Below are 15,024 nucleotides of genomic sequence, written 5' to 3' on the forward strand. Positions count from 1 at the left end.
GAATGAATTGACTTTTTTTTTTTTTTGCTGTACTGTACATTGTTCAAACTTAATCTGCCAAAATGGGCTTCGTTTGAAACAGTAGAGCTGTATTCCAGGACAAAAAAAAAAAAAACTACTTCCTGTTTTACAGATCTTTTACAGTGGTAACAAACACTATAATTGAAAAAAAAATGCCAAAAAATCATATTGCTGTTGAATAGCCTGCCATACATATGATTTCCTTGGGTCTTAATTTGTTTTTCTAGATTGTCTTACAAGGATTAGAGTTATTTATTTTTATTTTAGGAAGACATTGTTTTCATCATTATTTTTTTGTCCGACCTTTTCTTTGTAATGTTTTTGTATCATAGATGATGTGATTGAGTTTAGACCAAAGTCTGCGCTGGACATTGATTCCAAAGAGACCATTTTCCTCCTCAGGTACCTCAAATCACTCTCCTGTATCTTCATTTATATCTCTCTGAACTCACAATCATTCATAAACACTTTAACATGTAGTTTTTAATACTTCTGTGTTTTTTGGACCCGTTTGTAAACATTAAAACTATTAAAATGGTCAAATCAGAATATTTTAGTCTCTTACTTTTAACGTGCAGCTACCAAAAATATAAAATAAATAACAAGTGTTTTATATGCAGTGGGCAAATAAAAATGTTAAACAAATAAAAATGTATTTCATTATTTAAAAAAAATAATATATATATATATATATATATTTGTTTCTTTTTTTATTTATAAATACTTGTATGCTGGACAATTGTTGGCCGCTTTTCCTTCTCTGCATCTGGTCTAACTCCATTAAAACTGTAAATAAAATTAAACTTTTAGTTTTGTAAAGAAATATTTATAGAAATAAGCATAATATAATAATATACATTTATCTACAAAACTAATTTCAAACATTTGCATGAAAGGTCATGAGACATTGTGTGTTCTTTTGATATTGTGGTATGTCATGAGGGATGTTCAATGCTTGTATCAGGATATTCCTGTATGTTTCAGTTGTTTTGTATCTCTGATCAAACAGCTCCAGACCAACTCCCAGAACAAGCTCTAGAGAGATGGAGGACAATCGGCCTGGAATTCAAGTGAGTTCACAAGCATAACCACACAGTTGCCCTCCAAAACAAAGTTTCAAAGCAATTGGCATCTTCAGAAAATGATGCTAGCTTTTCCCAAAGCTAACCAGATTTGCAATGGCTTTTAACAAAGTAGTCCCACTGTAATTTATAATGGATGTATGGAGTCAGATCCCCTCATGTTTACATAAGTGTTCTATCAGTGTGTAGTCACAGGTTCCACTAGTGTTTGACATCCAGAATGTGTCCAAGCACTTATTTAAATTTTGGCAAACTTATTTTTGTGAAACGTTTTTGTGTCCTCTGTACACGTCCCACAGTCCATACTAAAAGCGCTGAAAGCTGAGCTATTAGTTTATTCCTTATGCTTGTTCAACAGTTAACCTCAGGCTTGCATATATGTTTTGTTATACCACAGCACCATCTACTGGATATATTTAAAATGACCATTTGCAACTAGCACATTTGCTGTCTCATTTCAAAGCTGTGACTTCTGGAGGCCGCATACATCATTGAGGCTGCCTCATTTCAGAAAAGTAACCATTAAATTCAAAAGTAAGAAAAAAACGTACAATAAATTGCACCTCAAAATGAATAACAGTCGAATTTATAATGGTGTCTTTCCTGAAATGGGACATCCATAGGGCACAGCCTTCAAAATGAGACGCAGATATTGGGTGTGTCTCAATCAGCTCCATAGTAATCAGTAGTCAGGACGATTAGAGAGTCGGACATTTTAAAGGGTTAGTTCACCCGAAAATGTTACTCACCCTCATGTTGTTCCAACCCCGTAAGACTTTCGTTCATCTTCGGAACGCAACTTTAGATATTTTTGATGAAATCTGAGAGCTGTCTCACTCCTTCATAGGCTTCTATGTAATTTCATTCTGCCAGCCCAGAAAGGTTAGTGAAGACATCGTTAAAAATAGTCCAGTGACCACAGTGGGAACATTGATGCTCACTATGTTCCCTTAACAGAAGTTCTAAAGTGCGAAACATAAATTACATGAGCCAACTCACTACACTATGGGGCGCGATAGATGTTTTTAAAATACAAACCATTATTGAATTACATGTCATCATAAACATACATCGCTAGACATGTAATTAGCATAATCTAGCTAACATTTATAATTTATTTATGGCTAAAATGTTGCACAAACTGTATATGTAACAAGCAAAGTATTTATCATAATGTACTTAAAATAACATACAAAAATATAGTATAATAATAATATAACAACAATATACTAAAGCTATCAGCTCTGCTGTTGTTCATAAATGCCAGTAGTGATGATGTACAATGAGGACGCTGTCATGTCGACAACATCAGTGTTCCAATGTGTAGTGAGCCAGGGTCCTTTCTGTCCTTACCAGTGCCTGAATTTGTACATGATATACTGGTTCATGACTTAAGAAGGTAGGGAGCTGCTAATTGAGACGCACCCATAGTTATACCCACTTTAGGGATGTGCAATCCTGCAGAGCTTATGCTGGCTTCACGTGTTATTGGAAATTTCCTACTTCCCACTTCTGAAGTCGTGATTACGAGCTTGTTGCATTCAAGTGCTTTGTTGTCGGAAAGAACACGACCACAAAGATACGATTGGATAACCTTGCTCTGGATTATTGATCACAGTGGTGCAGGAATATAATTTTACAGTTTAACAGAAGTTATAACACTAGTGTTAAATATTCTTTTTTACAATACTATTTAAACCGTGTTAAGGAAAGGAGTGTGTTACATGTGTTCTGTAGGAATCCAGTGTTATGGTGGAGGAGCAGAGTGACTTGAACACTTGTATTAAATCACTTTTATACACGGATAATGACCTTGCAGTTACTCCCATCATGGATAACCCAAAGGTAAAGAGACTTTCAGTCCAACAAAATAGACTATGTCTGAGGGACCTGTTTTCTAAACGTTGTGTCCCTATCCTAGTGTGAATATGACAATGTTCTGTCTAACCAACAGTGGTGTTAGTTTCTAATTTTGCTCTCTTTTTAGATTTTAAAGACTGCTCCAGTTCGTTTTGACCCCAAAACGCTTTGTGTACCAGCACACTCAGGTAAACAGGAAGATCTAGGGGGTTTTTTTGTGATCATTTAAGAGGAAAATTGTCAATGTCACTCTATTACCGGTACATATTCCATAGATTATTATTTTTTTTGAATGAATGAATTTGTACTTTGAATCTAGTTTTCAAGTTCAGCTCACTGATTCTATAATCCAGTCATAACGCTCAACAGCTCAGAAGAAGCATTATCAATAATAAGACTTAAATTTAGGTTCGTTAAATATTTTCAATATTTTTTTTCCTCATTTGCGAAGTCATAATTATAAAGTCAAAAATTATAATTGTTGTACTTTCCGTTCACCTCTGTGACAAGTTCCGCTTCTAAAAACCCTGGAAATGTGAAAAGGGTGCATTAATTTTTGGTTGTAATATTGCTTGAAGATAACTTTCTGTGGACTTTGTCAAAAAGTTCACACTGTGCAAATATTAAAAGTGTGTAATTTATATATGCATTTATTAATACTAAAATACATTCTCTCAACTCTGATTAATGTACAGAGAGTTTATTCTCAAGTTTAAGATAACTAATCAGTTAGATGATAGTTTTTATTTTATATTTTAATTTTAAAGTTTTAGTAATTTCGTTTTTTTTATCAGTTTTTTTTTTTTTTTTTAACATGGCTATATAGTTTTTTCCTAAGTTATATATTAATATAATAATTAAATATAATCATTTTAATCAAATAAAACTAAATGAAAATTAGAAATGTTTCCTTGGTAACTAGCTGAAATAAAATGTTTATACGTTTTTTTTTCTATGGTTTTAGTTTTAGGGTGATTTCAGACTTGGTTCGATTGCTCCAGTCCATTGGACTGTGTTCAGTTTGTATTATTTGGGTCCGAACCGCGGTGCGTTTGCATCATCAAAGCAGCCACTGTTTACCCTGTTGCTTGGTAACAATGACGCAGGAGAAGGCAAGGCGGCGAATGCAGAGCGTTGCTCGCCTCACTTTTATATATTTTTTTTGAACCATTGGCTTTGTTTTCAAAGCTTCAGTATCTAACGGCACTTGCGTCTATCTGCCGCTGAAGCAAATGGTCTAAAGAATGCTGAAGGCAAGCAGATATGAGATATACAGCTCTCTGTTTGCAGTACGGCAGTCACGCTCATCAGGAAAGTGAGTGAAACACACATTTTTATCAAATCAAACATCATTAAGAATGGTTCCCTTCCCCGATTTTGTATCAGATATCAGCAGCGAACCGCACTGGAGTTCACATGAACCGTACCCCAGACAACCCTTTTTAAGCGAACTCTGGTATGGTTTGCAGGTGCGCACCCGAGTTCGGAAAACAGCGTTCACATCATCCAAATGAACTAAACTCTGATGTCAATTGAACCCTGGTTGCTCACCAAAAGTGCTAGTGTGAAAGCACCCTTAGTATTTAATAACCCTGGTTTGTGGAATAATATATAGTATAGATTCTCTCTCCATCTCTCTCTCTCTCTCAGCTGAACGGTTGTCCTGTCTGAACTCAGAGGACCGGTCTCAGTTCTTACAGCAGGTGTGTGCTATTCTGGAGTCAATGGACCGGGCCGGATCAGTCAACACCACAGCACCGCGCACTAAACTCAACCTACTGTGTTACCTCTGCTCAGTCTGTAACCACAGAGAGATGGCCACACACCTTATACACTCCCAGCTGGTAAGACGCATCTGAAACACATGCAACAGAATGTGAATAGGGGTTTTGCGGAACATACTTCCGGGTTCTACAAAACGGGTATAACTACTTCCGGTCGTCAGCTACTGAGGTAAACACAGCGTAGGAATGGCGACCTTTTATAGCCGGTGTTTACAGGAGCTACCCATTCTATCCATTTCAGATGTACATCGTATTGCCAAACGGACGTCCAGAGCCCCGAGTACTCCGTTAGATAAAGGATTTAAGTTTTTACGCCTCCTCATTTATTCATGATTATGAAGGTATGCAAGTTAGTATATGTAGCTTTTGCTAATGGCACCCGATGTAGAGTTAGCTAACTATCAGTAAGTTAGTTTAGACTTGTATGCTATCATAGTAGTTTAACCTTTTATATTTGCTTGCAGACAATTAAAACAATCAAATGAAGACTGCATTTTATTTTTTTTATAAAATTTTATTTTCTGATACTTAAGCATTCGTGACATTTTTATTAAAACAGAAATTAGAATTGTATTCTAAAAACAACGCAAAATAAGTTACCTCAGAGATAACCTACCGCTGCAGATGCGTACGGTAATGCAAACCGGAAATGTTTATACCCGTTTTCCGGTTCGAACGTTGGGCGTTCCGCATAACCCCTATTGAATTCCTTTTCAACAGAAAGGGATAATCTACAGTCACATGGTCATTATCACAAATTAAACCCTGACAGGGTGATCAGGTGTCCCATATCACCCTGATCTTGTATCACCCTAAAGGGGTTTACTTTGGGACAATGAGCAGCTGACTTATGCTGCTTAGTACACAAATTTCACACAAAGTTTTTTTATTAAGAGTAATAATGAATCAACATTAAGCATCCGGTTTGTTCCAAGGAAAGGAAATATCTAACATTAAAGATAGCACTACTGATTCTGAGCGTCATTGACACATCTTTTCTTAAAATACTCGGTGTAATTGGTAATATAGTGTTGTCATAAGTTTATTAAATTGTGGGAAAATCGGCACATCCCTAGTGTATATGTTACAGGTCCCGGGCAGTCGGGAGGACTGTAAGCAGTTTAAAAACTTAACAGTAAATGAGAGAGAGAGAGAGAGACCATAGTTAGTGGTTGCTTAAAGCCTTTAATAAAGGTCCTCTTTTTTGTCTTTTAATCAACATTGTACTTCAGGGTCATTAAGACACTTTGAATCACAGGATTCATAAATACGTTGAAATACATATAACATATAGATACTTAAATCAAATCACAATAAATAAGTAAATAAATAAATTAAGATAGGAACCTTAACCATATGTACAGACATGCTCTAGCCTAATTCACACAACTGGCTGAACTCGTAAGTATACACGAATGGACTTCTTTATGACAAAAGCATGTATGTATATGATATATATGACATTAAAACATGTAAATAAACATTTGATATGAAAATTAATGAATTTAATAACTAACCTTAACCGTAAATGAGAGAGAGAGAGAGAGAGAATAGTTAGTGGTTGCTTAAAGGTCCTCTTTGTTGTCTGAGGATGCACCGCAATCGTCACGGCAACTCAACTCTCTCAGCTGCCAACCAGAATTCGGAAGATGCAGCTGAGCTGCCCAATGTAAACTCACTACAATAATAAAACTTATATATACAAGTAAACTGAACTAGACATGTGTAGGTAATAAAATAAATAAATATATACAAACAATCCAATATCCCTGTGACCCAACTAAATTCAGGGTGGTCACATATAGAACGCCCCTACTTCCTTCGCTACTGGAACTAACCTTTAAAACCAGACACTAAACAGCTGCTCTCACTGAAACTAAAGAAATGTTTTACATACCCTCATCATGTTTTCATTTTAAATTAAATTCATGAATAAAAATGCATTTTTTTTTATAAAAATAAATTGAATTAAACCTTTTAATCGGTAACCATTCCATGTGGTGCAAATCACATTTTTCTTTTGTGATATTATTGAGCGGTTGGAAGTGTAGATCATCTAATGAGGGAAGTTGAACAATAGTGTGTCAGCTGAGGAATGGGTGTCTGCTGTCGCCCTCGCCTCAGTCTGAAAATGAGCTTCCTCTTCCTTTGCTTTCATCAATGTAAGCTGTAATCAGAGGAACTTCATAGATTCTTAATGTATTGGATTTCAGTGGTACCTAAAGGGTTAATTCCATATTTATACTGAAACTTTAAGCCAATGTAAATTAGATAAGCAACATTTCTATTTTGGATTTGATCATTTTGGTCATTTTTAAGTATAATTTGTTGTCACAGTAGCCTGTGCACCTGTACATTCCTCCTCTGGCCACTAGGTGTCTCACCACCATTAACGTTTCCATTCTAACAGAAATTACTTGAGCACTCCGGATACAGTTTTTTTTTTTTTTTTTTTTTTTTTTTTTTTTTTTTTTGAGCCAATCACCATGCCATGTGACCAGTCACTTTGGAGCCACTGAAAAACATTTCTTGATGCGATGAAAGCACTGATTGGCTGATGTTACATAAGCACTCACACAACTTCATTAGGGATTGTCCTGAGCTCTGATGTCAAAGGCAGAAAAAAATGTAAGCATTTAATAAAATTACAGGGAACGTTTTATTTTTTACAGTCCTGTTCCACATGTACAGACTGCGTACTTATTATAGTAATTAACTGGGTAATAACTAGGTACTAACCCTGTTCTTACCCCTAATCCATGTAGTTACCTTATATTGCCATGTACTTTCTTAGGTAAGTACACATAAGTGGATGTACTGTAAAATAAAGTGGAACCAAATTATAAATCTGCGAAATCATGCTGTTAAGAACACTCTAAAAAAACCTTGCTAGCTCTGATTTAATAAAAGTGAAAATATATTGAAACATCTCAAATTGTGACTTTTTTTTCCCCCCGGTTTCTTTCTTATACAGTTCCCTGTGCTGGTTCAACAGATGCGACATGCTCCAAACTGGGATATGTAAGTTTCACCTTTCAAATACATTTACCAGTATAAAAAAAATTCCTACATACTTTTGCCGGACCACTGTAACTAGTGTAGTATTCTCAGATGACCCTATTGGTGACAGCCTTGGAGTGTCTTCTCAGAGAAATGCAGTGGCTGTCTTTCTCTTCTCTGTCCCTTTGACTCTGAGTGGAAGGAATGACAGGCATGTGTCTCACTGGCCCCTCACAGGATTACAGCCTCTCTCCACACTACAGTCACCAAGCAACGGACAGAACCACTTTAGTTTTAAATGACACTGAAAATCAGCATTAAACACTGCTCATTTAAATATGAGATGTGGGGTGTTTACAATCTATACAATACTGTTATATTCAATACCATTCAAACATTTATATACAATACCGTTCAAAAGTTTGGGGTCGGTATGTTTTTTTATTTTCATGTTTTTGAAAGAAGTCTCTAATGCTCACCCAGGCAGCATTTATTTGATCCGAACTACAGTAAAAACATTAATATTGTGAAATATTATTACTATTATTATTATTATTTTAATTTATTTTAATATTTAATTTATTCCTGTGATGGCAAAAGCTGAATTTCTGGCAGCCATTAATGATATGATAGTGAACACTGATAAAAATCTAAATATTGTACAGTAGAAAAGATGTATTCATTCTTTTGTAATCTAGACAGAGTATGATTAGGAATAACATTGCATTCATATCATCAACCTCCTAAATCGATGTTATAAAACAATGCTGAAAAACACCAATCCTGAAACCATGATGTATCGCTAATTTCGCTATTCTTAAAAAGCAGGACAGAGCTTAAAGTAAGAAAGATTCCATTTATATATTTAAAAGATGGAATAAAATGTCAGATTTGTATCAAAGTAGAACATCTATAATGAAACAAACAGCTGGATGAGTCATTTGTTTGTTTAAATTTGTGTTTTAGAAGGAGCAAAGTGATGAGAGCGATCGGCCTGCTGGCCTCCCACTGCACAGAGCTCAGAGACGACGTTCCTGTCACAGAGGTGAGACTTGTGTGTCTGTGTGTGTTTGAAGCATGATGGACATTTTCACATTAAAATAACAATGGGCAACCAGCAGGTGTCACTGTAGCATTGCTGTATTCTCATCTACTACTCAAGAGGAAACAATAATAACAAAAATCATTTCTCAGCTCTCAATCCAAAGCACTTGAAATCCAGTAAAAGCCAGGTGAAATAAGCTTTTTACATCTCTTATCCCAGCCTTTTCAAATACAAAGAGGACAGACATCTCATCCAAACAGGTTTAAAAAAGCTTTCACTTATCATCAAAGCGCTGCACAGATGCATTGTGGCTAACCAAAAACAAATTCTTCCTCTCCAATCCTTGATTTTTACACAGGTTTGTCTTCCGTTCCACTACCAACTTCTCCACCTTTTTGTTCATGGAGAATTTCACGTACCACCCGGGCTCTGCGTAGACAGCGGCACAAAATGGCCGTCCGTCCTAATCTAGCAAGGCTGAGCTTTTTTTTGCCGTTTTACACAATACAAGCTTAAACTTTGCAGCTCCTCTCTGCGGCTTCTTCTTTCTCGCTTCTCTGGGCTCAGTGGTTCGGTATTGAAGAAGTGCTCAGGGTGATGGACTCTCTCCCCAGTTCTCTACAGGGGGTTTGTGTCTGAGCGGCCGATCCTGTCATGGCGATTTCTTTTAGTGCTTCTCTTTGGAGAGCGAAAAGCAGAGCTGCTTTCTTATGGTTCTTCTGCACTCTAGAGGGCCTTCTTAGATAATAAATTGAACTAAAGTCTGAACAGATTCTGCATCATACACTTGCCGATTTTGTAAATGGCTACAGAACAAACAAACTGGGGATCACACTACCAAACTTACAAATAATTTCCAACACAACCTCATGCGCCACATTGCTAAGAGATGCAAGACAAATAAAAACAATAGATCTTAGTCGGGGTAGATGCCATATTGAATTCAACGAGGCTGTGAGGGATAAACTTACAGCCTTTACAATGGCACGCACTATATAAAAGTCCTAGATCACGTAATTTTCACGACTCACTACATTCAAAACTCTTTTTGTCTACTGAAGTTTTTTTTTCCTTTTCGGAAAGACGTTTTATCAGCTGAACAATAGTTATGTTTGAACGTACTGTACTTCTATCCCTCACAGCCTCATTTTCATTACTGTCAAAAATTAAATATGGCACTACCCTGATAATCAATCAATCAAACTTTATTTATAAAGCACTTTAAAACAACCGAAGTGGACAATACAGAGAAATAAATAAATAAACATAAAATACATACTTTATACAAAGCACACAATACAAATAAAACAAATCAAGAGACCTAAAACATCAGACAAATAGCCATACCATAGCAATTAAATAAACATTTACATTTTGGCATCACGCTTTTATCCAAAGTGACTTATATTGCATTTCAAGGTACACATTTTAAATTCTTATCAGTTCTTGCTTTCCCTGGGAATCAGACCCATGACCTTGGCGTTGCAAGTGTAAACAAAATGTCAATGTCAGGTGTCAAAGACCAAGGAGAAAAGGTGGGTTTTTAGAAGCGATTTAATATAAAAAAATTATCAGCTTTATCAGATTAAGGACTTTGTGTTCAAAAATGTGCTCAAATTATCAAAGGCTGCGTTTACACTGGCACAAAAAATCTGACGTATCGGATATTGTTACACACGTGTACACGAAAATCAAAATTCATTTTTTTGCATCCGTTCTGAGTCAATTCCAAATGTGGTTTTAAATCAGATACATATTCGATATGTGGACATCTGACCTACGTCTAAACAAACCACTTCAAGATGAGGGTCGAAACATTTACCCACAAAGATATCTTTTCTTGTGTTTTATTGAGGTGGGCACTTTATAAGTAAGAGCTTGGGCACAGACAGAAACATTCAGGATCATAGAGTTGTGTTTTGACCCAATGGGTCTCAATCATTAAGCATGCGTACGAGTTTGTGTGTGAACTGTGTGTGTACGATGTTATATTTCATCCTAAGTATGTTGAATTAATATTATATAATCCATATATAAAATCATATAATGAATTGATAAAATAATTCAATTTAATTTCATCTTAAACATTCCATCATATACAGTTAAAGAGTAAGAAAAGCTGTGTTATAGCTTCAGATGTGAGGTTTCTCTGAATAACGCAGATATACGCATATGTACTGGTGGCTAATGAGAGGTCTGTAATCTAGGTCTGTGTAAAGATGTTTATTGTGAGATCTGGTGAGATTGACACACTAGCATTGCTTGAGGATCAGGCGAAGTGACAAAAGGCTGTAAGGAAAGTCCTTATATGGAGATGTTTGGGCGTGTTTTATGCAAATGACTAACCTTGTGCACGTTGCCGATCATTTAGAATACTTCAAATTCACTAACATCAGAACGATGTTAAGAACAAATTCATGTGCGTACGAATGTGTTGTGAATTAGCTGGAGATTTTTCGTGAGAAGTTCTCCTGTGCTAACAAATACGAAATAATTAACGCAATTATTAGCAACGAGGAGATAACGTCGCTGTTTATGAAATAATTCCACAGACACAGGTAACTCTCTCTCACTCACTCACTCACTCACTCACTCATCATGGTATAAGTGGGATAACATCAAAACCCGACTTGAATTATATACATTTATTTTTATATATGGCCATTCAAAACCAGATGGTCAACAGTGTCACTGAAAGTGATTAACAATTGAATCATTCTAGTTTGGTGGGGATTAATGAAACACCGATATCGAAGTACGAGTCATGTCTTAAGTGAATGTGACAAAAAAACAACAACGGATATGGTCAAATAATTGGATCTACGTGACAAGCTTTGCTGTGTAAACACAGCCAAATGTGCTTGATTTCCTTGGATCCTAGATTGATTAAAAGTCTAAATCTAAAAAATGTGGAGTGTGTGCCCTCCCTAAAATCAGCACACTAGCTATGACTTTCAGCATTCGTCCAGTTTGCAATTCTTTGTGTTGTGTATTCCAGCCATAATTGTAATTTTTTTCTTGAGAAATGTGTTATAAAAGTGTCACAATATTGATTTTGAGTTGTAATGCTTGTTGTTTGTTGGAGATGGAAGCTTAGCAGTAAGTGGATCCACATGGGTAAGTTTCACTCAAAGGCAGTATCCATCATCTAAAAGAAACTTGGGCTAATTCATCGTCATGGCAACGATAAAAGCTTCTATAAATAGAATTGTCGCACAGGGGCTTGAAGCAGGAGGAAGGAAATTACAGAATTACAGGTAGAGCAGAAAAGTCTCTTCTCAGGAAAGTTTGCTTTTGGTGTGCTCTCTCTCTTTCTACATCCACCCCAAAAACACTTGGTCTTTCTCTCTCTGACGTTCAGTTCGTTCTCTAATCCTCCCTAAAACCCTCTGTGTCTGTGTTCGCCATGAATACTTGAGCACTAGTCTAATGAAGTGGTAAATTAATCATTGTCCTTGGCACCGGCAATCCCCCGTGCCCCTAGCCTAAATTCAGAGTTACTCTCAGAAGAGCCTGACTGTTTCCCCTGACCAATCCCATTACACACTGCTAAGAATTACAGCAGAGCCATCTGAAGGAGGTACCACAGGGATGAGCCAGTTTGGGTTTTTTTTCACTACTTTATTTATTTGATGGTAAACCATTTTCTGGAAAGTCATTTTAAAGTTACTTCTTCCATATATATTTCATAGAGAAATGTATTAAAAATCCAGATTCTGTCAGCGCATAAAGGCATCTGCAGCGTCTTGTGCCGGAGGGAGTGAATATTTCAGAGTTGAATTTTAAGTGGCACACAAGAGTATCGGTGCGATTGGAAACCAGTGAGAGAGTATCAAGGGCACTCTGTCCCTCGCTCTGTCCGCTGGATGTCTAAGACTGCATTTGACATGACTTTGACTGCATTTGTCTGACTGACTCAGGGAATGATATTGATTCTCTGAGCTTCAGTTGATTAGATCTGCATCTCCCAATACGTCCTCTGTGGTAACTTGCCGCTTCTCATGTCCTTTGTCTCACATTGTCGATGGTGTTGTTTAGGAATCTGAATTTTAAATCTGGTTTTTGGTGTAACACTTTTTTTCCCCCTTTGGCTTTGTAGAAAATAGTGAAGTTGGAATACTTCCAGACAAACTCCTAATTTAAGTTTAAGTGATTTTAGTGTTATTTTTTGACTTTTTAATTTGTTGTAGGGAGAAAATATGCTGGCTGATAAAATTCTCCACTCGTCTGTTTACTCCCGTATTAATATTTACATGATTTTTAGGGAGATTATATTAAACTGAGGTATGGATGTCATGAACGCTGATATTGTCAGTGGATGTTGAGTCAGATTAACTTTGGTAGTTTCCTAATTTGGGTACTTTTACTGATTTAGAGCTAGTCTCTACATAAATGGAACTCTGGACAAAGAGATCCAGTGTGTGACTTGATAGTTGATCTGACGGTCATCATGAACTTGCTGTATCAACTTTACATAACTCAAGTTTTGGTTCTCAGGTTACCATCTTAATATTTTTTTCCATGCAGAAATTATCCACAATTTAGAATAATAGTATAAAATAATTAATCAAATGATAAAGTAACACACATTAAAAACAAATGAATGAATATGCAAAATATGATGTGATCATCGCAACTGGCCCACCTTTACAGGTACTCTGCCCTGCCCCATCTGTGAGCCAGTGGCATTGCTATCTCCTCTCCTTCTCTCCTCCTTTCAAGCACCATCCTTATCCCTGGGCCAGCTCAAAGCTTGGCTACATCTCTCAAGAGTTTGGTGTCTACAGCCGGTCGTCAGATGGGCATCCCCCTTCCTTGGTGTTTCGTTGATTTAAGCCCACGACACCTCGGGAGGGCTCGACAGCAGATTCAGTGTCCTGGATCTACCTCTGCTGAACACCACCCAACTCTATACCGTTTTTAGTCCTTCAACAGGTTGGCTCTGCCACCGCACCTCCCACTGTATCCAAATCCAATTAGATGCTGTTTCCACCTGTTCAGTGACATTGCCTATCAGCTGTTTCTCAGCTGCCATCCCTTCAATCTCCAACAGTCCAAGGGTTCTCCAGAGCGACTGTCCAGCAAAACCTCTGCAGCCTACCTCTACTTCCGTTTTGCTGGCTCTCGAGGATGAGGCCTTGATATTTTTTGAGCTTGCGCTCATGTGCCTCCTCCATCCTCTCTTCCCAGGGTACTGTTAACTCTGAGAAACACCTGCTTGGTACCTCTAGACCAGAGGACAATATCTGGTCTGAGGCTAGTGTGTGCTATCTGCTCTGGGAATTTGAGTTGCTTCTTCAGGTCTGCCCGCATCTCCCAGTCATTTGCTGAGGCCAGGACCCCTCTGCTCCTCTATCCTGCTTCAGTACGCTCTCCTGTCCTGACGAAATGGATGAAGTGGTTGGTACCCGTCGGAAAGTTGTTTAAACTTCTTCCTTGCCTGTTCCACACCTTCCGCCAACCGAGACAGGATCTTATTATGACGCCACCAGAATTTCCCATCTGCCAAGCTTGACTGGCATGCTGAAAGGACATGCTCAAGATTGGCTGGCTTTCCACACAGCGTGCAGCTAGGGCTCTCTGCCATCCCCCAAATATGGAGGTTTGATGGAGTAGGCAGGACATCGTAGACAGAACACATCAAGAACTTTATCCGACATCCTTCCATGGTCCAGATGTCCTGCCACGTCAAGGCCCTTTCTCGTATGCCCTCCCACCTTGTCCAGCTGCCCTGTTTTTTTTCATGGAAACAGCCTTGACATGCTGGGTTTCCTCCTCTGCTTTGCGGATCTCCCTCTGCACAATGCTGTGCTGTTCTTTTGGGCCAGCTTTTTTCCAGCTCGTTCTGGTGGAGCAACCCAGTCCAAGCCTGCCCAGAGCTACCGTCCCAACGATATCAGCATGATGCAGTCAATCCTCAGCCTCCGTCAGTGCTCTGCTGGCTGACCATTTACGACCTGTCCTGACGGCAATACCTGCTTGGCGTACTTTTTCCATCCTTGCTGTCTCGCAGCATCATGGCCTGGGGTGTCTTTGTCGCTTTATACTCCTCGACCACTTAAGTCACTGGCAGCTGCAGCTTGCTGCCTGTGCTGTACATGCAATGGAGCAGAAGCTTCTTGGGACGCCCAGCCACCATCTCAAATAGGTGTTAATCTTCTTCTCCAATCCCTCGACGGTAGAGACGGGTACCTCATAAACAAGCAGAGGCCAGAGCAGCCTAGAGAGTACC

General features: G+C 37.9%; 1 protein-coding gene across 1 annotated transcript in view; it reads left to right on the forward strand.

Annotated features, from left to right (window-relative positions):
• ulk4 (unc-51 like kinase 4) overlaps positions 1 to 15,024 on the forward strand; it is a 199,133-nt gene that overhangs the window by 10,875 nt on the left and 173,234 nt on the right. The window contains exons 11-17 of the mRNA XM_084435286.1: positions 354 to 423; positions 1,031 to 1,091; positions 2,841 to 2,948; positions 3,091 to 3,151; positions 4,614 to 4,807; positions 7,722 to 7,768; positions 8,714 to 8,792. Coding sequence (XP_084291412.1) covers positions 354 to 423; positions 1,031 to 1,091; positions 2,841 to 2,948; positions 3,091 to 3,151; positions 4,614 to 4,807; positions 7,722 to 7,768; positions 8,714 to 8,792 — 620 coding nt within the window. The remainder of the gene's footprint in view (positions 1 to 353; positions 424 to 1,030; positions 1,092 to 2,840; positions 2,949 to 3,090; positions 3,152 to 4,613; positions 4,808 to 7,721; positions 7,769 to 8,713; positions 8,793 to 15,024) is intronic.

Source organism: Rutilus rutilus (assembly GCF_951802725.1).
Source record: "Rutilus rutilus genome assembly, chromosome: 17".
NCBI lineage: Eukaryota > Metazoa > Chordata > Actinopteri > Cypriniformes > Leuciscidae > Rutilus > Rutilus rutilus.